Raw genomic sequence first — 25104 nt, forward strand, 5'->3', positions numbered from 1 at the left:
TCATGCAGATATCAACCAAACATATTGATTATAAATAACGGTAATAAATAAATAAAAGTAAAAGAAGTTTTTTTTAAATATGAATGTCAATCAAAGCGAACAAAGTCAATTTTATTAAAAATTACGAAAATAGTTCATTAAAATAAAAAAATTATGGATTAGTAAAAGGCACTTAATAATATATTTTGACAAAAATGAACTTGAATAAATAAATAAAATTAATTAACTTTGTTCTAATTAACTACAAATTGGTTATAAATAAGTATTTTGTAGTCAATTAAAGTCATGCAGAAATAGTCAATTGACTACCGCCTACAACATGCCTATGTTAAAATAAATTATGTGTCGGCGACAAGGGGAAAAAATTGCTAGGGTTGTACCAATCAGAAAAGAGGGTCATTTTATTGAACTTTATAATTTACGACCCATTTCAATACTTCCTGTATTTTCTAAGGTGGTTGAACATATTTTAAAAGATTAGATAATAGAGTATCTTGATCGTATGCCATTAATACATCCCTCTCAATCGGGTTTATTATTTATCTTCCCGAATATCATTTATCTTAAAAAGGTTGTATTCACTAAATATACATTTACCTTCTTCAATTAGAAGAAGAGTTGCTTCGGCTGTCTTAATGCCCCATATATTTATATTAGGCTGGTTCATATATGGCACTTTTTTTATTTTATTATTAATGAGGGCCAACCGGAATATATATTAAGTACAGTGAAAAAATAACAAATAACAAAATATGTGATCCAAAAAATTAGGCTGATAGGATAACATTAACAGGTGCCGCAACGACTCTGAAGTTTCCAGGTGCATGTACAAGGGAAAAAATCGATTTTTTCAGTTTTTCCTCAAATTTTGCTATTTAGTAATAAGTTTTGCACCTTATTGTAGAGGAATCATAATGGTTGAACATTTTTAAAGTTATTGCAAAAAACTTTTTTGGGATATATTCTAAAAAAATCTTTTTTATTATTTTTTATTATTATTTATTTTAAGATAACGCAAACTTGTTCTCAGCTATCGTCAAAAAAGTTTCAAATCTCCAATTTAAGTTTTTTTGAAATTTTGTTAAACAAATTTTTAAATTTTTAGGAGATCTCATGGGGATTTATGGACAATAGAAAAGGGAATAAAACGGTAAAAAGAGTATATCAATATTTTTTTTTATTAATTCTTCATTTACATAACCGAGCCCTTAGGGCCTTATATGGCTAATTAAAGCTACTAGCTTTATAAAAACTACAAAACAGTAAAAAAAAATATATAAATATAAACATTTGCAAATTTTAAATGGTACAATTAAATTAGAAAAAAAAATATTCAATGAGATCTATAAATGTTTAAGTAAGATCAAAAATAAGTAAGTAACATATAAATACATATGTACACAAAAATGAATGCTGGCATACATGTATTCAGGTCCAAAAAATTAAAAGCTTGAAATACAGTTTAAATAAATTATATGTAAAAATAAATAGAAACAACATTTTAAGGTGCCTATTCTGCCTGTTCCAATAATTTCAATTTGAATTGATTTAGTGTAAATGAAAATTTTCTTAAGTCTCTAGGCAACGCGTTCCAAATTTTAGAGATTCTAGTTTGAAAAGATTTCTGGAGACAATTTAAGTGCCTTATAGGAAATATAATTTGGGTATTTCTGGTTGAATGAGAAAACTGAAATTTGTCAACAATGTAAATAGGATAACCTCTAACAATTGATTTGTAAAAAAATAATAATAACCTAATATCAATAAAATAATCAAAAGATGAACCAAGATAATTATGGGTATGTTGTGTTACATGACCCTGTATTTTCAGACCAAAAATGTAACGTATAATAACGAAGATTTGTTTATATTTCCTAAGCATCTGAGCTCCTGTACCCGTAAATATTTCAGAACAATACATTATATGGGTCATTAAGATAGCCGAAGCGACCCGTTTTCTTATTGAACAAGGCAAATTAAAATTTATTGAATACAATCTTCTTAAGAGAAACGATATTCGTGAAGACAGATAATTGATATGTGGAGAAAAATTTAATAAGTTATCAACAACAAGACCTAAACATTTTATCTTATTAACGAATACAACAGGTGAATTATTAATCATAACATTCATCCTATTAGTATCAAATCCAAACCCCATTAATTTAGTTTTACTAGGGTTAACAAGGAAACTATTTTCTGATGCCCATGATGCAACAACATGAAGTATATAATTAATACCCTCATTTAATACATCAACAAATTCATTATCAGAATAACAAACAAATTGGACATCATCAGCATATACAAAAGGCAGACAAGAAACACCACTGAACTTGAGCAGAAGGTCATTAATATAAATCATAAAAAAAGTGGCCCAATAACGGATCCTTGCGGGACACCACTAGTTATTCGTCTAGTGTGGGAAAGCGAAGTTCCAATTGAAATATACTGTTGTCTATCATGTAGGTAAGATTTAATTAAATTACAAGCTTGAGAGGAGAATTCAAAATTCTGACACAACTTAATAAGTAATCTAGAATGTATTACCCTATCAAAAGCTTTAGAAAAATCTACCGAAATTAATACAACATTCTTACGACTGTCTAAAAACTGTCTAATAGAATCAGTCAAAGAAATCAACAATGAAGTTGTGCTATAGCCACGTCGGAAACCCGATTGTGAAGGGTGAATCAATGATCTACGTTCTAGATGTTCAATCATTTGATCCTTTAATATATGTTCCACTACCTTAGAAAAAACCGGAAGAATTGAAATAGGGCGAAGATTATCATATTCAGTTGATTGTCCTTCTTTTGTGATTGGAACAATCCTAGCAATTTTCCAGTAGAGAGGAAAAGTCGATGTTGTGATAATGGTATTTACAAGGTGAAGCAAATGTGATGAAATATAAGGAAAAATTATTTTCAAAAATTTTAATGGAATGGCATCATGACCAATGGCATTTGATTTTATTTTCTTAAATGCCAGGTATAGCTCATCATGACTAATGCATGAGAAGGAAAAATTGGAAACAGATTGATTGCCAACACTACCATCATAATACCCTGGGTCTTGTATTTGACAAGCAGTAAAATAGTCATTTACACTATCTGGATCGGACAAATTTAAATGTTCCCGAGATTCAAGACATCCATTCTTTCTTAAGAAGCCGCACAAATTTTCAGGGCTAGAATCTTGAAAGATTTGAGCATGAGCACGACTTCTAAGTCTCCTTATAACGCTTTTAACCTTATTTCTGTATCTACAGAAAATTTTCCAATTCAATGAAGTTTTGCAACGAAGATAATAAGCATATGCTAAATCTCTTAGAGAAATGTGGTAACATATGTCCCTATTGTTAAACCAGTTATCTCCATTCACACTAAACCTACGACGAACTATAGGAACTAAATCATGTAAGGCGTTAATACTCGACATTAAGATCCCAAGTTGTAAATTAACATTATTGGTCAAATACATACCACTAAAATCAAAATCATTAATTGAAAGCTCAATATCCTCTAACCTTAACGATTTATAATCTTTGTACGAAACAAATAACGGACAAGATGGCTTTGGAATATCAACGGCCATAAAAATAAGGGAATGTCTGGATACTCCTGGACACTGCATTTGGCCGTATATATCAGCGGATAGTTTATTACTTATAAGGAAAAAATCAATCAAAGATGTTCTATCGCAACCAACATGATAATGAGTGGGCAAAGAATTATTTCTTACAGTTTACCTGTACCTGCGATTTGAACTCGGCGGATTCCGGGAAGAAACACATTTTTTGTAATATTTTAGAGAATACGTATTAATTTATTACTGTTCTACATTTTATATAAAGTGTTTTCAGAGTATTATAGTCTATTATCGGACATTCTTAACTTCGAAAAAGACTCCATTTGAATAACGCTCTATAAAATTAGAGGAATAACAGAAATCAAACAAAAAATTATATATAAAGTATAAAAAATATACTTTAACTTTTAGAACTACCTCTAACCTAGTGTATAAAATTAGTGGAAAATACTGCACAAATAGAGAGTTAACAGATATCAACTCTCAATGACAGAGTTACCAATCATTGAAAAATGTTCTTGTTTTCTATTTTTTTCGTTGTGTAATAAATAATAGAAACGACCTTATTTTGTGATGAAAACTGCTTCTTAAAATTTGATGATTTGTATTTTAAATAAAAGGTAAAGTTTTTTTGCTCCATAGAAAAAATAATAGAAACGATTCAAAGTTTGTTTGTAGCAAAAGTTATTGCTTTTGTTTTCGATGGATTGAATTTTAATCTATTATTAAACGCACATTCGGAAACTTTAAACAAAGTATAATTTATAGTAATTTCATGGCAATCGAGGAACTGTATTTCGGAAGAAAAAAGTAAGTTGATATCATCCGCAAAAAAAAAAAAAACCTTTAAAAAGGAAAATTCAAATTTAGTAAAACTTTTGACACACCGTGTCAAAAGTTTTACTTTTTTATGTTTTCTTAAAGACTTTTAACCTTGTTCCAATACTTGCAATATATTACCCAATTAGACTGACTCATATTCTCTTTGTAAGCTTTAAACGCCAAATCCCTCATGTTCCTCGCTTTTCTCACATCAAAAAATTTACAAAATTTAACATTATTATGAACTGTTTGACATTCTTTCCTAATTGGGACCGTTTCATGTAAGGAATTAAGAAGTTGGTATAATATATTAACTTGTTCACCAACATTATTTATATAAAAGATTCTATTCCAATCTTTACTCGAAATGATATCATGAACTCTAATCCAGTCGACATTATTATAATCTTTAAATTCCTTTACGTAATCACCAATCGACAGCGGAACATCAAGACAATAATAAATAAATGAGTGATGTGAAAGAGATGGTACTAAAAATTTACCAGAATTTTTTATTAAATTAGTATCACTTATTAAAGCAAAATCTATTAAGGATATCGAATTTTGGGCCAATCTTTAGGTGAACGATTAGCGATTAAATTAAAATGAATCCTCGATAGTTGTTTTTGAGTACTCAATTAGTTAATCTTGTTTGCAAGTTTAAGCGCCCAATGGAGGTGGTTTAAACTTGAGTAAAAAATTAAAAAGTGTAAACAGCTGATGCAAAAATTAATACAATGTTTATAAAAATACATTTTTTTGTTTTAAATTTAAGTTTTCATTAATTTTCATATTAATATTACAATTGTCTTCTTCTTTTTTATAAAACATGCATTGTTTTGATAACAAACAGTGACGTTTTCTGTTGTTTTGTATGGTAACACTGCGAAGTTTAATCTTGCACTCAAAAACATCACATGGGATTAACATCAGATTAAATTTATTTTTAGATTAGTTAATCTGATTATTAATTGGCATTTGATTGCCAACTCAAAAACCCGCTCTTAAACAATTACTACATTTCCTTAGGATACTGTTATCATTAAAAATAGGACCTAAGTTTCCCAATAAAGGATTATCTGCGTTTATTATAATTAATATAAAAAGATAATAAACAAGTAAAGGCGAATCTTTAGGTGAAAGATTAAAGCGATTAAATTAAAACAGTCAGTACGAATTTTATTACAAAAAATCAAAAAATACCAATTGTAAGATGGTAAGGTACCAAAAAGTCAACATTTATAGGTTTTCACTTAATCCAGACTCTACATACTTAATTTAATGTTTCTAGGTTCAATATTATAGAAATTTCAAAAAGTTCCTTTTGAAAAACGAAAAAGTACCAAAAAGTCCCCTTCTATGGGTTCTCACTTAATCCAGGCTCTACATAATTAATTACATGTTTATAGGTTTAATATTATAGAAATTTCAAAAAGTACCTTTTGAAGAACGAAAAAGTATCAAAAAGTCCCCTTTTATGTGTTCTCGCCTAATCCGGGCTCTACAAACTTAATTTCATGTTTCTAGGTTTAATATTATAGAAAATTCAAAAAGTACCTTTTGTAGAACGATAAAGTACCAAAAAGTTCCCTTTTATGTGTTCTCGCCTTATCCAGGCTCTACATACTTAATTTCGTATTTCTAGCCAATAACAACGTAACGTTATGTTCATTCTTTGCTTTGTGTTTATAAACAAGAAATTACAATAACAAAAAAATTACCGTTTGATACTGTGTTTTGTTTTCAGAGGTGGTCTCGGATTTTTACTCATATCTTCGTTATTTATGGGCCGATTGGGCTGATTTTAAATATCCTTCTATTCCCAGCAAAAAAAAATTGATGTCAAACCAGTGAAATTTACATAAGTGTGTCATTAAGAGAATGTGTTTTATTTTTGAAATCCAAATATCGGATTTTTACTGCTTCTTAAAATAAGATTAGATGTAGTTCAAAGTTGCAAAAAATTGAACAATAACCCTCCAATGACACGCTAATGTAAAAATTGAAGCACTTCCGTTACTAGTTGTGATGAAAATACTACATCTTTTTCCACACTTTTTTTGCTGGGTTCCATCGTATCCAGAAATGTGGTTTCGAATACCAACATGGATTCATGTTACTACCTGTGGTGCCACTATATACTTCCATTACATATAAAAACAATGAGAGAGTGGACAACCATAATTTTAATGTGCATTGGTAAAATTAAATTTATGCTGTATAAACGACGTAAGGAATAATTTACCTTAGCAACAATGGAATTTATATGTCCTTCAAAAAGTTCTTATCATGAAATAATATAGCATGTGCTTTGCGTTTTGAATTAAAAAATTATTTAAAAAATTATATTTTATACAAATTACACCAACAAAAAACTAGTCGTATTTGGCTTAATTAAGTTTTTAATGAGAAACTTCCAAAATGTTTTAAAATAAATGCTACATTGTTAAATGTTAACCAGGGTACAGATAGCGATCGAATTCAATTCGCTAGCGAGCGAGTTTAATTCGAGCGATTTAAATAATTCATTTTCCGGCGAATAAATCTATTCGACTCGCGAGTTTAATTTTTAAACTCGCGATAAGAGTTGAAAATTTAAAGAGCGTAAAATAGAACTCGCTCGCGATTCGAGTCAAAACGAGTTAATCGTGAGTTTTATAATTTTGTAAATGGAATAAATTTAATTATAAGGCATAATCAATTTATATATAAATATGACATAACCAAAGAAGTTTCCCATTAAAATTATGTACACAAATCCATATGTACGTACTTTATTTGCTGCAAAGTAGTAGACACTTCGTACGTACATACATACATACATACATACATACATACATACATACATACATACATACATACATACATACATACATACATACATACATACATACATACATACATACATACATACATACATACATACATACATACATACATACATACATACATACATACATACATACATACATACATACATACATACATACATACATACATACATACATACATACATACATACATACATACATACATACATACATACATACATACATACATACATACATACATACATACATACATACATACATACATACATACATACATACATACATACATACATACATACATACATACATACATACATACATACATACATACATACATACATACATACATACATACATATAATATTTTTATAATTTATTTATTTAACTTGTTCTCTAATTTTTATAGTCGTCATTTTAAATATTTTATAAATTTATATAAAAAAATATTTATTTTTTAAAATTTATATACAAAATTTATTGTTCAAAATAATAGGAGTATTTGATTTAAGTTCAACTATTTTTAAAATAAAAACAAAAATGAAAGGACTTTCATCTAAAATATTATTAATTAATGTGTGGCAGCACAACATCAGTCATTTTTGTAAAGATTTTATTTAGAATATGGGTCTATGAGCCTCCGGAACTTAATGTCTTTCCGACAACGGTTTTGAGGGGCTTGATGACACTTGTCGTGGCCGATTACCTACAAATACGCAGTAATTTATTCAGAAAGCCTTAAAAGATGTTATACGCAAGGTCCTTTAACGTTTTGCTTTAGAATCAGTAAGTTGACAACCATGTAATGGCCTACTTCCTATGGAACGAGCTTCCACCAATTTGGAATCAGTAATGTTTTCATAGGACAAAACCGCCATTTTATCAAATTTGTTTATTGGGATTATGAGAACATATCTTGGGGTAATATGTTTACCTACAACATTTGGTCTACGATACCATTTTACAATTTATTAGACCATACCCTTTTTGTCAAGACCCATCATGAATCATTCCTATTATACAACTTCCTTGAAAGTTGGTTTTAGCTTAATATTTTTCGATTAATGGACTTCCAATATATTTTCTGAATTCATTTAGATTTAAAAATGTAATTTGTTGTCGTATTCATGCATTAAAAACTCATCCATTTATGAAACCACCTCTAAATGTGTTACTTGGCAAACTTTATGGATTTCACTATATGCTTTATAGTCTAAAATTAAATTTTTTCAAAAAAGATTTGTTTAAAAATTGATCTGAGCTAAAATTAAATTTTTTCAAAAAAGATTTGTTTAAAAATTGATCTGAGCTAACTGAATATTGATCACGATGTTTAATAACTACAATTTGGCTTAGTTTCACTAATTCGGGACGCCCTAATGGGATTAATTTTTAAAAAATGATAAGCGCTTATGGGAAGCCCTTATCGTTTTTGAATAAAATGTTTATTATTTGTGAGAGATTTTAAAACATTTGACTTCCTAAAGTATTCAAAAAATCTTTTAATGAAATTACCGTGAGAATTTTCATATTTTTTTTCGCGATATTTTTATAATTTTCAAGATATTTAAACAGATTTCATTTTCGTCAATTCTGACATTTTCTTTCAGGATTTTAAATCAAATAATTATGAACTGAGCTCAAAATCATCTAAATATAACAGTTTTATGTTAAATTTTTAATATTTACTACGAATAAAGGAAATTAATCTAACTTAGGTTAGATAACATACGGTACTCCTATTTTTTTGAACAGTCCGTATTCGGATATGGATTTCGAAAAAAGTGAATACCAAAAAAACAAATGAACCTATATACAAAATTTCATTTGTTTTGTATTTTAAACACTTAACAAAGAAATATCGGAAACAATATTGGATTTCTGTAAATCTTTCTTTTTTAAATTAAGATGCACAATTATATTTAAGTCTCACTCCTATTTTTTGAACGCAGCTGTACATACATACATACATACATACATACATACATACATACATACATACATACATACATACATACATACATACATACATACATACATACATCATACATACATACATACATACATACATACATACATACATACATACATACATACATACATACATACATACATACATACATACATACATACATACATACATACATACATACATACATACATACATACATACATACATACATACATACATACATACATACATACATACTACATACATACATACATACATACATACATACATACATACATACATACATACATACATACATACATACATACATACATACATACATACATACATACATACATACATACATACATACATACATACATACATACATACAGACATACTACATACATACATACATACATACATACATACATACATACATACATACATACATACATACTACATACATACATACATACATACATACATACATACATACATACATACATACATACATACATACATACATACATACATACATACATACATACATACATACATACATACATACATACATACATACATACATACATACATACATACATACATACATACATACATACATACATACATACATACATACATACATACATACATACATACATACATACATACATACATACATACATACATACTACATACATACATACATACATACATACATACATACATACATACATACATACATACATACATACATACATACATACATACCATACATACATACATACATACATACATACATACATACATACATACATACATACATACATACATACATACATACATACATACATACATACATACATACATACATACATACATACATACATACATACATACATACATACATACTACATACATACATACATACATACATACATACAACATACATACATACATACATACATACATACATACATACATACAGACATACATACATACATACATACATACATACATACATACATACACATACATACATACTACATACATACATACATACATACATACATACATACATACATACATACATACATACATACATACATACATACATACATACATATGTATGTATGTATGTATGTATGTATGTATGTATGTATTATATATTTCAGAACTTTATTATGAAGACAAATGATATAAAGTTCAGTAGATTTTGGAGCCCCAATATATAAACAAAAATAAACAATCAGGAACGGGTGTGTTTGAGAGATTATATTGTTTGGAGGCCAATTTGTAGAGTTGAAACCGGTAAATTTTATCGTTTGTTTATACATAAATATTATATTTGGCGATATTCACAGTATGTTTATGTGAGACGATGGAACAACACAACACGGCAAATTTAATTGTTTTTGCAAAATTACTTATTTGTTGTTGAAAAACAAAAACTTGAATTTAAGCCAGTTAATAAAAGTTTATTAATGTTTTTTATGTTATATTATAAGTAAAAACCACTTAAATATAATTTTTATAATTTTTCAATTTATTTTATAGAAGAAAAAATGTTCCGCGTTATTTCATGGCGGAGTTGCCAGACCAAACAATTTGTTTAGATTTTTCACATTTAAATTGGTTTTAGCAGAAATTTTTTGAATGTATGGAACCTGACAGCAAAATCGAGGGTCTCACTTTCAAAATATCTTAAATAACATGAATAAAAATAAAATAAATTGGTAAAAGTAAATTTAAGTTTATTTATGCTTAAATTTAATAAAAAAAAATATAGAGGTATTTTGATAAAAAGTTTAAAATATGCTAAAATAAGTTAAATTTAATACAAAAAAAGTCGAATTAGTATCGAAAATGTTTGGAAAAACATTGGAAAATAATATCGTTATAGAAACATTTTTTTATATCGTATATCCTACAAACAAAATTTTGTTTTTTTTTTTTTTTTTTTTGATAATAAAGGCTTATTAGACTTATAAAAAATATAATCAAACGAAAACTTTTTCAAATGTTTTGGTTTTTATATTTTTAATTTTTATATAATAGAATATATCGTTTCTATAATGGTATTAATCCCATATTCTAAACCCTCTATTGCGTTATGATTTGTCATGTATTTTCGATGCTAATTGGAATTTTTGTATTAAATTTGACTTATTTTAGCATAGTTTTAACATTTCATCAAAATACCTCGATGTTTCATTCCATTTTTACCCATTCTAAAGTGTTCGAATTGTTCGAATAATATTTAACAGGATTATACTAGGGTGATCGATTATTCGACATTTTCCAAAAACCGGTTTTCGAATAGTTCGAATAGATGACATTTAAAAAACCGGTTGATATTTTTCAAATTCAGAAAAAACCGGTTAACCGGTTTTTCATTATAAATAAAAAAATATATTTTAATTTGAAAAACTTAATGTGATTAATGTGAAATGATTTTTAACAGTTTAAAAGATTATCCCCCTTATTCACAAACAAAATTTTTATTTTATAAACAGTTTAAAAATAAGATTTTATATGGATATTTTGTTTTATAAACCTTTTATAAAATAAAAATGTTGTTTAGATCTAGTCGTCTGATTTACATTATTTCATTAATATAAAAAAATTAGGGAAAAAGTGGGACACTTCTGTTAAACATAAGGTACTATGTAATCCTAGCTTATTTTAAAAGCCCTGTTTAGGAAATTTGCATAGGCATTCCAACACTTCCATAAAATTTCAGCCGTAAATTAATTATTGTAATTGGAATATAATCTTAAGATTGATAAAATTTTATCAAACAGTTATCAATTTTACAAATATTTTTTTTTAATTAATTAGGAAAATCAAAAAAGTTTAACCAAAGGAGCTGTAGAAAAATATACGCTAGTTCCTCGACTCGAATATTTTTAAAATTTAGACGGGCTGTATTATTATTTACTTAAAAATTATATTTAAATAATCTTTGAATACAAAGCAAATGAAAGTATTCGAAACCGGTTTTTAAAAAGTGAAAAAACCGGGTTATTCGATATTCGAAAAATCAACATTAAGAAAAAACCGACACTGGTAAAGCAGAAAAAACCGGTTTTAAAACCGGTTGAAAAATCGAGTCGATCACCCTAGATTATACGTTATGTATTTGGTCTGAAAATACATAATCATGTAACTCAACATACCCATAATTTCCTTGGCTCATCTTTTGACTATTTTATTAATATCAGATTATTATTGTTTTTACAAATCAATTATAAGAGGGTGTCCCACTTACATTGTTGACAAATTTCGGTTTTCCCATTCAACCAGAAATACTCAAATTATATTTCCTATAAGGCACTTAAATTGTCTGCAAAAATCGTTTCAAATTAGAGTTTCTAAAATTTGGAACGGGTTGCCTAGAGATTTAAGAAAATTTTCTTATACTCTAGACCAATTCAAATTGAAATTATTGAAGCTGGAAGAATATTGGCACCTTAAAATGTTTACCTTTCTCCACATGTAATTTATATAAAATATAAATTTTTTTATTTATTTCAAAAAAATTCCGCAAGCCCACAAGGGCCAAAATTAGCAAAACTTCAAAAAAAAAAAAAAAAAATAAATACATTTTCAATACATTTTCAAAAGTATGTTAATATTAGCCAGTTTTCATTATTGTGAATGTATTTATATGGTTTATACTTTTATTGTTTATTGGTTATACATAATCATATATAAATATCAATTAATATTTGTTTTAGATTTTAATTATAATATTTTTAGTTTACAAATGTATATATGTATATATTTTGTAGTTTTATATATTTAGTAGCTTTAATTAGCCATATAAGACCCTATGGGCTCGGTTATGTAAATGAAGAATTATTAAAAAAAATAGAGCTAAATTGGCCAAAAATTGCCCTGAAAATCGGGCAATGATGATAAACTTTTCGACTCTAAATAATTTCAAGGAACAGTTTTATAGGTGATTTTAGCACTTCTACCAATTTGTTTTATTTTATATTTATGTTTTTAAGATATTTAGAAAATGAGACCCTCGATTCAGCTGTCAGGTTCCATATACTCAATAAAATGCTGATAAAACCAACTTTAATGTGAAAAATTAAAGCAAAAAGTCTATTTCATTTTCAGAAATACTTTTCTATTTCTATTTTGCTACATACACAAGGCATTGTATAACTTGTTTCTATTATTTTTTCCAACGCTTATTTTAGTTAAATTTGAATAAAAATTTTCCGAGTCCTATAATAACTGAATAACAGAAGAAAGTTCAGATAAATAGCTTTCATTTATGATATTAATCATCAAATTCTACCATATAGTTTAGCAGAAAATATATTTTCCACTGAAATTTTTTTTTAATAAAATAATCAAAATAATCACTACTCTAAAATTACAGTGTTGCTTTTTAAAAAATCAATCAAAAATTTATCGACGGGAGAATTTTCAAAAATAAATAGTTAGTTGAAAATATAAATAAATAACTATTTCCAAGGTGTTTATACAAATATATTCCGCAACTAAAATTAAAAGAATATATGTAGCAGAAATTTTTGATTAAACAGAGAAAAATGTAAATGCGAAAATATAACAGTTTCATCCATTAAAATAGGAACTGTTTCAGTATTCTATACAAATTTCAACAATTTACCAGAAAAATATTTCTAAAAGATAATGTGTGAGTGTAAAAATCTCCGATCTTGGTAAGAAATCATTCCTGTCTATTCTGTAAACCGAATCCGAGAAAATTTCTCGTTTAAAAACGAGTTCATAATTTTTCTCGTTTTAAAACCGATACAAATACATTATTACAATCCTAATTATTACAATCCTAATATAATCTCATTAAAAAAAATTTAATTTTGAGTCCAAAAAGAGGCACAAGCAAACTTTGCATTCGAGGTCGCAGAAAAATTATAAAAATACGTAATGTTCAAGGTAAGGGCTATAGGCAAATTGTTGAAATAATTCTTTGTTCTAAGAAAATACAATAAAATGTAGAAATACATAAGTTTAAACCAGAAAATATCAACAAAAAATAAGAAATAACACCTCTTTTTGGAGCAAGAAATATGGAGTCATATAAAGAATTTCGCTTTTATTTATTCAATTTATTCAGTAATACAAAGTCTTCAAGGACAAACTTATATATTACTTAGCAATAATACCTAAACCCAAAATATTTACAAACTGTGCTACAATAAATAACACAAAATAATATTCAATCAGAATTTATCCTTTTCATAACGCCTCCCCAATCTTAATGTACAAAGAAAATGAATAAAATTAATAAATAAATTGAGGACATAATAGTGGGAATCACATTAACCCTTTCAGGGTCGAAAATAATTTATGTCTAGAAAAAAACTTGAAAACTTATATTTAAGATAATTTGAGTATGCTGAATCCGGGAAAAATAATATTTTTTGAATTTGAGTTTTCCCTAGTGAGTTATAAAAAGTCAAAGTTAAATGTCGAATATATTAGACATTCGAAAAACAGTCTCCACAAAAAGTACCACCAACATTTTTTATGATTTTTTTTTTTGTAAAATGTGTTCTTAAACTTCTTTCAATAAAATACAATTTAAATTTGCATAGTCCGATCTCCTAAAATCAATTTTTTTGACCATTAAATGAAGCTGTTTTTTAAACGTTGTTAAAAAGCTCTTTTTAAAAAGTAGTCATAAGTGACAATTTCTTAAAATCTGATTTTTAAATACTTTTAAAATACGGAAGATCTTTCAAAATCTCAATTATAAATATAATAAAGTCTTCATTTTTATCTAAAAGAAAAAAGTTAAAACTAAAGTTAAATATTATACCCAAAAAATGCTTAAAAACAGAGTCTATTGTAATGTCGAATATATTCGACAAAACCACGGAAAGGGTTAAAAAAGTGCTATTTCTCATTCAGCATAGCATCATTAATTATAATTATGGGATATTTACAGCCCTATCTTTCCTCAATCCGAAATAGAGACCATGTTCCAAACAAGAAAAATAACCCCATACCATTACGTATCCGCCACCATGTTCAATGATTGTTTAAGTTAAAATTGATTTAACTACCTTTTTGAAATACTATTTACAAAAAAGTTAGAATCCTATAAAGCATCCCTTTTTTGGCAACTTTGTTGGAAGATTCTAACGAGTAACCGCTAACGGTGCTTAAATATTGTTTGCCACCGAATTTATGCTTGTTTCGTTTGACATTATAAATCACTTTTGATTTGTCTACGACTCAAGCACTACGTGCATATTACATTTAAAAACCATCTACTTCTATGAGGTAATATTTTGGTTTAAATAAAAAGAGATCTTTATCTCTAATAAATTTGAAATATTCTTTGTTTTATTTTTATATAAAATCTTGGGAATCTTGTTGGAGCTGAACATTTGGTCCTTCGAGCCGGATTTCTTAGATCATTTATCGGTTTTTTTGGATCTTGATATCAGTACCGGATCTTTTTTGGCACCTACAACTCCATTCCTATATTACAGTCCACCGGAGATATATTTACCATTTATTTATTTCTACGAAATAAGGTACGTAAATATATTTCAATTGTGAGCAAGTGATAAAAGTCGTTGTTTTGTTTTTATTTATATTTGAAATTTCTTTTTGATCCTATGGACAATAAACTAAAGTAAATTTTATTACAAAAATCAGTGTTTTTTACATCTTCTTTTGTGCGTTATTTGTTTACAGATTTAGATCTGTAAAATAAAACAATAAAATACATAAACGGTTGATTCTTCTTCTACCTTCATATTAGTCATCCTACGCTCGGCCAGTTTGACTATTATCTATTTGTTTATATAAATTTTGTAGTCAAGTAGTATTTTGATATCGGTCTATTAATTAATTTATTTATTTTTATTGACTTTTCATATATTAAAAAAAATCGGTTTCTTCACTAAACACATTTATAAAAGCATCGGGTGTTCTTATTGCATTTAGGGATATGTAATTTTGGCTAAGAAATTCATACGGTTTATACCTTAGAGATTCAGAGTGAGGAGTTAAAAACACTTTGGAAAAATGTTAAGACGACTTACTACGTATGTCTTAACACTTTAGAAACTAGTGAATTTGAAGTAGTGAGTGCTAAATATCAAGCCACCTACTCAGCTTATGTCCAATGTGGAGGATCCATATATGAAAAAATAGATAAATTCAAATCGGCTTCGAAAAGTAGTGAATCTCCAACGGTAAATCCGAACTCCGGTAATTCAGAGCATATTCTGACTCTACCTCCTTGTGATATCGATCCTTTTGGAGGTGATTATGTTTCTTGGTCCGCTTTTAGGGATTTATTTACCGCAATTTTTATTAATAGCTCACGGATTAGCAATATAGAACGCCTTTGCCATTTGATACGAAAAACCGAGGGTGAAGCAAGAGAATTCGTTCCTAAATATCCACTTGTTAACGTAAGTTTTGAGGTAGCCTGGCGCGATTTAAAGGAAGCATATGAGAATCCTCGTATGTTGGTACATAACCAACTAAAACATATTTTTGGTCTTCCTTTCCTTGACAAGGAATCGATAACAGCACTCAAAACATTACAACGCGGAATTAATAGTTGCCTTGCGGCTCTTTCTGTTTATAAAGTGCCTACTGATAATTGGGACCCAATTATCATTTTTATGTGTATTCAACGTTTGCCTAGATCTACAGTTATTTTGTGGGAACAGGGTGTTAAGAACAAAACTATTTTGTCCACATGGAAAGATTTCGATAACTTTCTTACAGAAAGAATTCAGACATTGCAATGTCTTCAAGATCTTAAAGGTACGAACTCGACTGATGTCGACTCTTCAGTGCAGTCAAATAGTTCTACTATTACTAAACCTTCATGTATCTTATGCCCTAATCAGTCTCACTATTTGCGAAATTGTCGTCGATTTAAAAATCTTTCAGTAACAAAGAATTTCTAGTGTGAATGATTATAACTGCTGTACTAATTGCCTTTCGAGGACACATAATGTCAGAAGTTGTACGATCAATAATAACTGTTTTATTTGCAAAAATCGACATCATTCTATGCTTCATCTGCAGTATACAATCCTCAAGTATTTCATACTAGACAGAATCAGTCCGTTTTGATAGGGACTGCAATGGTAAACATAATTCATAACAACCATAAGTATCAGGTCCGTGCTTTAATAGATTCGGGCTCAGAATGTTCTTTCATTTCTAAACGTTTACGAAAAAGATTAAAACTTCCCACTCATTCTGCGAATTCTAACGTTTTTGGAGTTACAAAATTTTGTCCTTTGGAAATTTGTTCAGATTTAGATTCTTCAATAAAATTATCAACTAACGCATTTGTTTTACCAGAAATAACAGGAAATTTGCGTTCGACTTCTGTAAATGTCGATATTGAAAAAATATTGCCAAATCTTTGTTTGGCTGATTCTTTTTACTAGTAGACCTGTATATATTCTTATTGGAGCAGATTTATATTCTCGCATTATTTTACCGGAAATACAACAAAACATATTAGGGTCATTATGGGCACAGAAAACTATATTTGGTTGGATACTGACAGGTCCAGCTAATCCTAGGGACTTCGAAACATATATCGACAATTTAACGTATTCTACGTGGTCTAACGCTTTTTAACCATTAATTTATTATCACTCACAGAAATATATTTATGTTCCTACTACCTTATTAATGTTTTTACCTTCTTATTTATTATCTTTATATATATTATATTACTTATATTAAATAATAATCCATCTGCGGGAGTTCTGTGGGAAAAGTAGAGAGACTTCTTAAAAATCCACCTGCGGCACTTCGGTTCTGTGGGGAAAGTCGAGAGACTTTTTAAAAATCCACCTGCGGGACTTAGGTTCTGTGGGGAAAGTCGAGAGTTCTTAAAAATCTACATCGTTTTAAAATCGTTTGCTATTCCTAAGGTATTGCAAGGTGGCCGGCAATGTTAAGTTAAAATTGATTTAACTACCTTTTTGAAATACTATTTATAACAACGTTAGAATCCTATAAAGCTTCCCTTTTTTTGCAACTTTGTTGGAAGATTCCAACGAGAAACCGCTAACGGTGCTTAAATATTGTTTGCCATCAAATATATGCTTGTTTCGTTTGGCACCAAATTTATGCTTGTTTCGTTTGACATTATAAATTACTTTTGATTTGTCTACGACACAAGCACTACGTGCATATTACATTTAAAAACCATCTACTTCTACGAGGTAGTATTTTTTAAATAAAAAGAGATCTTCATCTCTAATAAATTTGAAATATTCTTTGTTTTATTTTTATATAAAATTTTGGGAATCTTGTTGGAGCTGAACAATGATATTTATAGTACATTGGGGACAAAATCCAATGTTGAAACGTCTACGTACAGCTATACGGATCATATCAGAATTAAATAAATAGATATTTTACATCTGACCACAAAATATTTCGATTCCTGCTCAAGGAGAAATTTCAAATGTTTTTGAGAAAATTTATTTTTTCCTTCAGGATCTTTAAAGTACCATATAATACTTTTCAACTAATTTTATCCTTTATATTATTTTAATACATGAGAGATCTTACTATTAAGCTGGCAACATCTAAGTTATATTCCCTTTTAAGGGTACACGGAGCACACAAAAGTGTCATCCTCTGCATGAGTCAGAATTTTTCGCTTCAAAAAAGGAATAATTTTTCATTTTTTCCTCTATATTTTTTGATTGAATTCATATTTTACAGCATCTTATCTTCTATCACTTTCTTGGTACACCCAATTATTTCATCAATTTGTCTATAGCCCTTCCCTAGAACTCATAATTATAATTTTTTAATGAGAATCTTTTAGAATTATAATAAAAAGCTATACTATTTGGATCGATTTCAATTTGAAAATTGTTAAATTTTTATATTTTTACAAACTCAAACACTCACAATAAATTATGTTATTATTGAGATGTGTATCCGTAGGATTTGATGTTGTTGGATGGCTTTAAAAGCTGCAATAAAAAAATCAATTCATTTGACTTCCGATTCATTTTTTTTTTTTTTTAATATTTAATTTTCATCACTTTTTGCACAAATTAAAACACCATACTAATTTAATTTAGACCGCAAGAGAGCGCTTATCTTAGCATACAATATGAACAAACATATCCTAGATATATTTTAAATTTGTTTATAAAAATGTTTGCTAAACAATACAGTTTCATACAATTTCCCAATAGTTGGTTAATTTATTGAAAATGTGTGTAATTACAACAAAAAACTGATATTACAACATTCAAAATTTTTGAAAATTGTCTGTCAATTGTTAAATTTTTATATTTTTGCAAACTGGCTTTATTTTATTATATAGCTTAATTTAAAATTACATTAAAATTACGAGTAGCGACGTAAATTATTGAAAAAATATTGATATTATATTCTTAGCAGATCAATACAAAATTTCAGTTATTTTTTCCAACTCTATTCTTTGTAGGAGAGATTTTACGTGGAGAGAAACTTTGAACGTGATGGTTGCTCTATTTCATTGAACATCACTGTATATACAGTAGCGAGCACAAAAATTGCAACGCGGGGTCATACGATCTTTGATTTTGTCTGATTCGAAACAACGGTAATCAATCCATCTCTTCTTTTTGCTGTTTATTCTCTTAACTCAGAGCTTCCAAATAAGCGACATTTTATTTCAATTTCTATTACGCAAAGTGAAATATTTTATATTTGCTGGAAAAAGTGAACTTTTTTCGCGAGCACAAAAAATGCAATGCAATGAAATAACAGTAAATTTATGATTTTTATTGCGTTTTGAATGAAAGTTTCTTGAAGAAATTAAACAATACGAATATTATAATAGTAGTAATTATTATCTAATCAAAAAATAACTATTATTAAAGCTCTATAGGATAAGAATTCATGCTTGAAATTGGTTTGTTTTTTGAGTGAAAAATTTGACGTAAATCGATCTGTATTACGATTTCACCTGAGAGAAAGCGTGGAAAGGTAACAGATAGTGGTCATTTTTGGAAAACTACCACTTTTAGAGACCGTCACATGATTAAATTGTTCAAAATCGCCTCACGAAAGATGTCAGTGGACGTTGCTGGTTTCACAAAGGAGCATATGGGTGACTCTATTGGAGTTCAAATTGCCCGCAGAAGGTTTAACAAAGTGTAATTTGCTTGGAAAATGATTCACAAAGAAATCCCAGATTAGTAGAGTCAATAAAAAGTACCGCTTTGAGTTTGAGAAATGTGTTAAGCATTGGTCAGGTGGTACTGTAAATGCTTGACATATAATCAGTGATTTCATTGCGAAAATCTCGCTTCTTGAACCACTCCAAAATGGATTTTTCGACATATGTGACTATTAGACGAATATATTGTCTTTGTCTAGGCCATCTAGTAAGAAATTTATGGTATCGGAGCCAAATAAATTTTATTTGCTCACGTCGTCACATAAGACCTTAACCCGCTGTTCACTTGACCAATGCTGATACGTTTCGCAAAATAACGGGGCTTGTTTTTCTTGACTCTACTGATGAATGGTTCCTTAGTAAAATGTTTTCCAAGCAAATTACACTTTATTAAAACGTCCGCGAGCAATGTGAACTCCAATAGAGTCACCCATATGCTCCTTTGTGAAACTAGCAACGTCCACCTGACGGTCTTTAAAAGTGGAAGTTTTCCATAGACAACCACTATCTGTTCCCTTTCCATGCTTTTTCTGAAGTGAAATCGTGATTCATATCGATTTACGCCAAATTTTTCACTCAAAAGAACGAACCAATTTCAAGCATGGATTCTTATTCTCTAGAGCTTTAATAATAGTTCTTTTTGATTAGATAATAATTACTACTATTATAATATTCGTATTGTTTAATTTCTTCAAGAAACTTTCATTCAAAACGCAATAAAAATCATAAATTTACTGTTATTTTATTGCGTTGCATTTTTTGTGCTCGCGAAAAAAGTTCACTTTTTTCAGCAAATATAAAATATTTCACTTTGCGTAATAGAAATTGAAACAAAATTTCGCTTGTTTGGAAGCCCAGAGTTAAGAGAATAAACAGCAAAAAGAAGAGATGGATTCATTACCGTTATTTCGAAACAGACGAAATCGAAGATCATATCGTCACGCGTTGCATATTTTGTGCTCGCTATTGTATATTATGGAACCTTATAGATAGCAGAGACGATTAAGCCATGTCTATCTGTCTGTCAGTGTGTGTCTGTTGAAATCAATTTTCTGAAGACCCACAGATATCTTAGGCACCTAAATTTTCAAACATTCTATCAGATATGCTTTCGATGTTTCCTATTTAAAATCAGCAAAATAGGTCCATATATATCAGATATGAGCAAAAATCCAAGACAACCTCTAAAAATTTCGTCAAATAATTAGAATTGTTGTGCATTTAGGCGCAAGTAAACAACAAGGTACGGATTGTTTGTGAGAAAATTGCATTTGCTTATTTATAACAAAGAAATTGCAAATATGTATTTTGAAAATTTAAAGAAAAAATTAGAAAATTTAAAGTATGTAAACGTGTTGAAAAATAATACTGAAAATAATTTTGTAATTAATTAATAATTTTTATATTTTGCATATTAATCAAAATGTTTGTATTATTTCAGATATATGTTTTACTGCGTAATATTGTTATTTTGGCCGGTATGGCTTTATATTACTAATAATAAATAAATAAAAAAAATAAAAAATTAAAAAAATAATAATTAAAAAGGCTATGGTGAATGAAGGGCATATAAGATTCGGCACAGCCGAATATAACTCCCTTACTTGTTTATTATTAATTTAAAATAATATCATGAAATTATACATACCAGATATATTTGATATTGTAGGGCAGGCAGAATGTGACTTTTCATCTAGTTGTAATACATCAGATGCCCGTTTATGCTGATAGGAAGCAGTTGTTGTATTTTGATCTTCACAGTCTTGTATCGATTGATTTTTACGTGACGTGACGTTACGATCTTTGCGTTTTTTCTCTTTCTTTGATTTCTTTGTAGAAGTTTTTGTTTTATAGAACGACGAGGATACATTTGTTACATCTTTTGACACTAATGAAGTCATACTAGAATTGGTATCTTGTAAATCAATTACAACGGGAGGAACATCAGTTGCTGAGGTAAAATTACTAACAGTATTGTTGGATGGTAAACATATTAAATCGGAATTCGAATTTGATGAGTGTTCGATTATAAATGTTTCTACTGGTTTTACGGTCGATGCAACAGTTTCGGATTTTTCCCGTGGAGTTTTTCGTTCTGAAGGAAATGTATTACCTAAACCAGTAATTAAATTGGCAAAACTTGTGGGTTGTTGTTTCGGTTGGTGCTGAATTATTAAATCGTTATTTAAACTTTTTTCAAGTCTTTTTTTCTTACGTATATTTGTTATTGAGCTTTTTGTCACCTGTGAACCGGTCGCAGGGTTGGACATTGAAATTAAATATTCATTGGGATTGGATTTATCTTGAAGATTTACAGGCGAGGATGGTTGTGAATGATAAGGCTGTTGTTGAATTTGATGTTGTTTCACACTAGTTGCATATTGATTTTGTCTGTTTTGTTGTTGATGGCTAATTTGAGGATTTTTTAAATGAGACGTAGAAACTGCATTGTCGGTGACTGGCATATTATAAGGTGCGGTTGTTGTGGAAATAGGGTTACTCACAGTGGGCCCAGTTGCAGTTACTGCGCCTGAACCTACCGCCGCTGATGATGATTCACTAGACTGTTGTATTCCTACCATTTCCCGCCATTTTTTCAGTAAAGATTTTGCACGGCGAGCTAAGTTTTCACATTTTGTACGTCTTCTTAATTGATTAATGTACTTGGCCAATCTGGTGGCTTCCAATTGTTCCTTTGTAATCGTTGTTCCCTCCAGCGCCGAAATGACCGACAAAACTGTCTCCATACTAACGACCTACAACGGCAAAATCGATATTTGTTAAGAAAAAACAACAAAAAAATATACCAACGTTATCCTTACATCATAGTTCTGATCGAGAGATTGAGATAATCGAAAAGTAAGATCAAGTATATGCTTATTGTTCATTTATAGTCTTCAACCCAATTATGTGTATGTCGATATATATGAGTCTATTTCAAATATATATCCTATATCTCGCTCGCTTACGATTAAACAAAATTGCGATCTAGTTCATTTGTCGTCCTTCATAGGTATTAGTATATGATAATAATTTATGTAGGTACATAAATAATAGAACTTTTGGAATGTCAATTATATATATTTTTGGATATATATAGTATTTTCGGCATGAAATGTCAACTTTTTTACTGAATGATGTTACAGAGGAGGTATCACTATAGAATTCATCAATTAGATTTGAATTGGAAAAACGTATGTTTCAGGCACTAATGGCAAAATAATAAGCAATGACGTTTTATGACTATTTTCCAGATATAACTCACAACAAATTATGTTTTTATTGATGTGTATCCGTGAGATTTATTGTTGTTGGATGGCTTTAAAAGCTGCAATAAAAAAATCAATTCATTTGACTTTCGATTAATTTTTTGTCAAAATATTCAACTTTAATCACTTTTTCACAAATTAAAACACCATACTTATTTAATTTAGACCGCAAGAGAGCGCTTACCTTAACATACAATATGAACAAACATATCCTAGAACTATTTCAAATTTGTTTATAAAAATGTTTGCTTAACAATACAATTTCATACAATTTCCCAATAGATGGTTAATTTATTGAAAATGTGTGTAATTACAACAAAAAACAGATATTACAACATTAAAAATGTTTGTCGCCGCACAATGACTAAGGTCTCTCAAAATTTATTTTATTTTTATGGGAAAACAAAAAGTTGTTTATAAAATTGCACTGAAAGAAAGAATATCACATTTTTGTTTTTATCCTCACAACTTTAATAAATCACGAATATTTTCCTTTTTTAACAAAATCCTAGACTAGTGAAACGTTGTGGTAGCCATAGTGAATGGCATAGCCTGCTATGCAAAAATGTTTTACCTCGTTCTTTAAATTAGTGACACAAAATACATAAGCTAAAAAGAGAAAACATAATATTATTTATGTTTGTCTATATTGTGCTTGCTTTTTCTGGTGTATTCTTGGAATAACTGAAACAATAGAGTGCAGCCAAATCTACGCAAAGTTTATTGTTTACCAGCAACGTTGCCACATAGGTAAAATTTAATTTACATTTTATTATTCATGTTATAGCTGACCAGCTGCTGTTAAGAAAAACAGAGTTAAATATAAAACACATGGGCTTATATTTACAATATATATAACTCTCCAATCTTGAAAGCCTATGAAACTTTTGATTCTATGATTTTTAATATAAGTCTTTTGGTCACCATTTTTTTAGTTTTTGTGTTATAGACCTTTAAAGTTTATATACGTTTATGCAAAATCTTTGCTATTCCTGAACCGATCCGGGCGATATAAATATCGTTTGAAAGAGCTTTGAAATACCTTTCCAATAATATGACCCCATTCATTAACTCATTAAAAACCAATCTCACAAATAATTTTTTTTTAGACTTTTTTGATAAAAGTTCCATTCACTATTAGAAATTCCACCTCTAAATTTTGAACGAACAACATTGAAATCCACATGAACATTTGTGAGAAAATGGACGGACTAGAAATAGGGGCAGTACCTCCCATATAAAGAAAATTTTAAATTATTATATCTGAGAAAATATAAGAGTTAGAGTTCTCAAATTTTGTCGAAACCATTTTAGTGTATTTATAAAAAAATGGGTGGGCTAACATAACAATAGGGAGTACCACGGCCACTATGGATTAAATACATAAATTCGATTATCTTGCATTATCTTAATATTTAGCACGGACTTTCACGTCTATGTGTAAATGTGGAC

General features: G+C 28.7%; 1 protein-coding gene across 1 annotated transcript in view; it reads right to left on the bottom strand.

The window, feature by feature from the left end:
- The window catches only part of LOC119605784 (mediator of RNA polymerase II transcription subunit 26), a 56851-nt gene extending 32630 nt beyond the window's left edge, over positions 1–24221 (bottom strand). Inside the window, exons 1-3 of the mRNA XM_037959087.1 lie at positions 23837–24221; positions 23206–23711; positions 22032–23139 (exon numbers count right to left, since the gene is read on the bottom strand). Of these exons, the coding sequence (XP_037815015.1) occupies positions 22032–23139; positions 23206–23271 (1174 nt within the window). The 5' untranslated portion in view covers positions 23272–23711; positions 23837–24221. The remainder of the gene's footprint in view (positions 1–22031; positions 23140–23205; positions 23712–23836) is intronic.
- Positions 24222–25104: the final 883 nt, after the last annotated feature.

This window comes from Lucilia sericata, unplaced genomic scaffold, assembly GCF_015586225.1.
Source record: "Lucilia sericata isolate MDLA Ls3-8-SP2 unplaced genomic scaffold, ASM1558622v1 Contig000519F_arrow, whole genome shotgun sequence".
Classification (NCBI taxonomy): Eukaryota; Metazoa; Arthropoda; class Insecta; order Diptera; family Calliphoridae; genus Lucilia; species Lucilia sericata.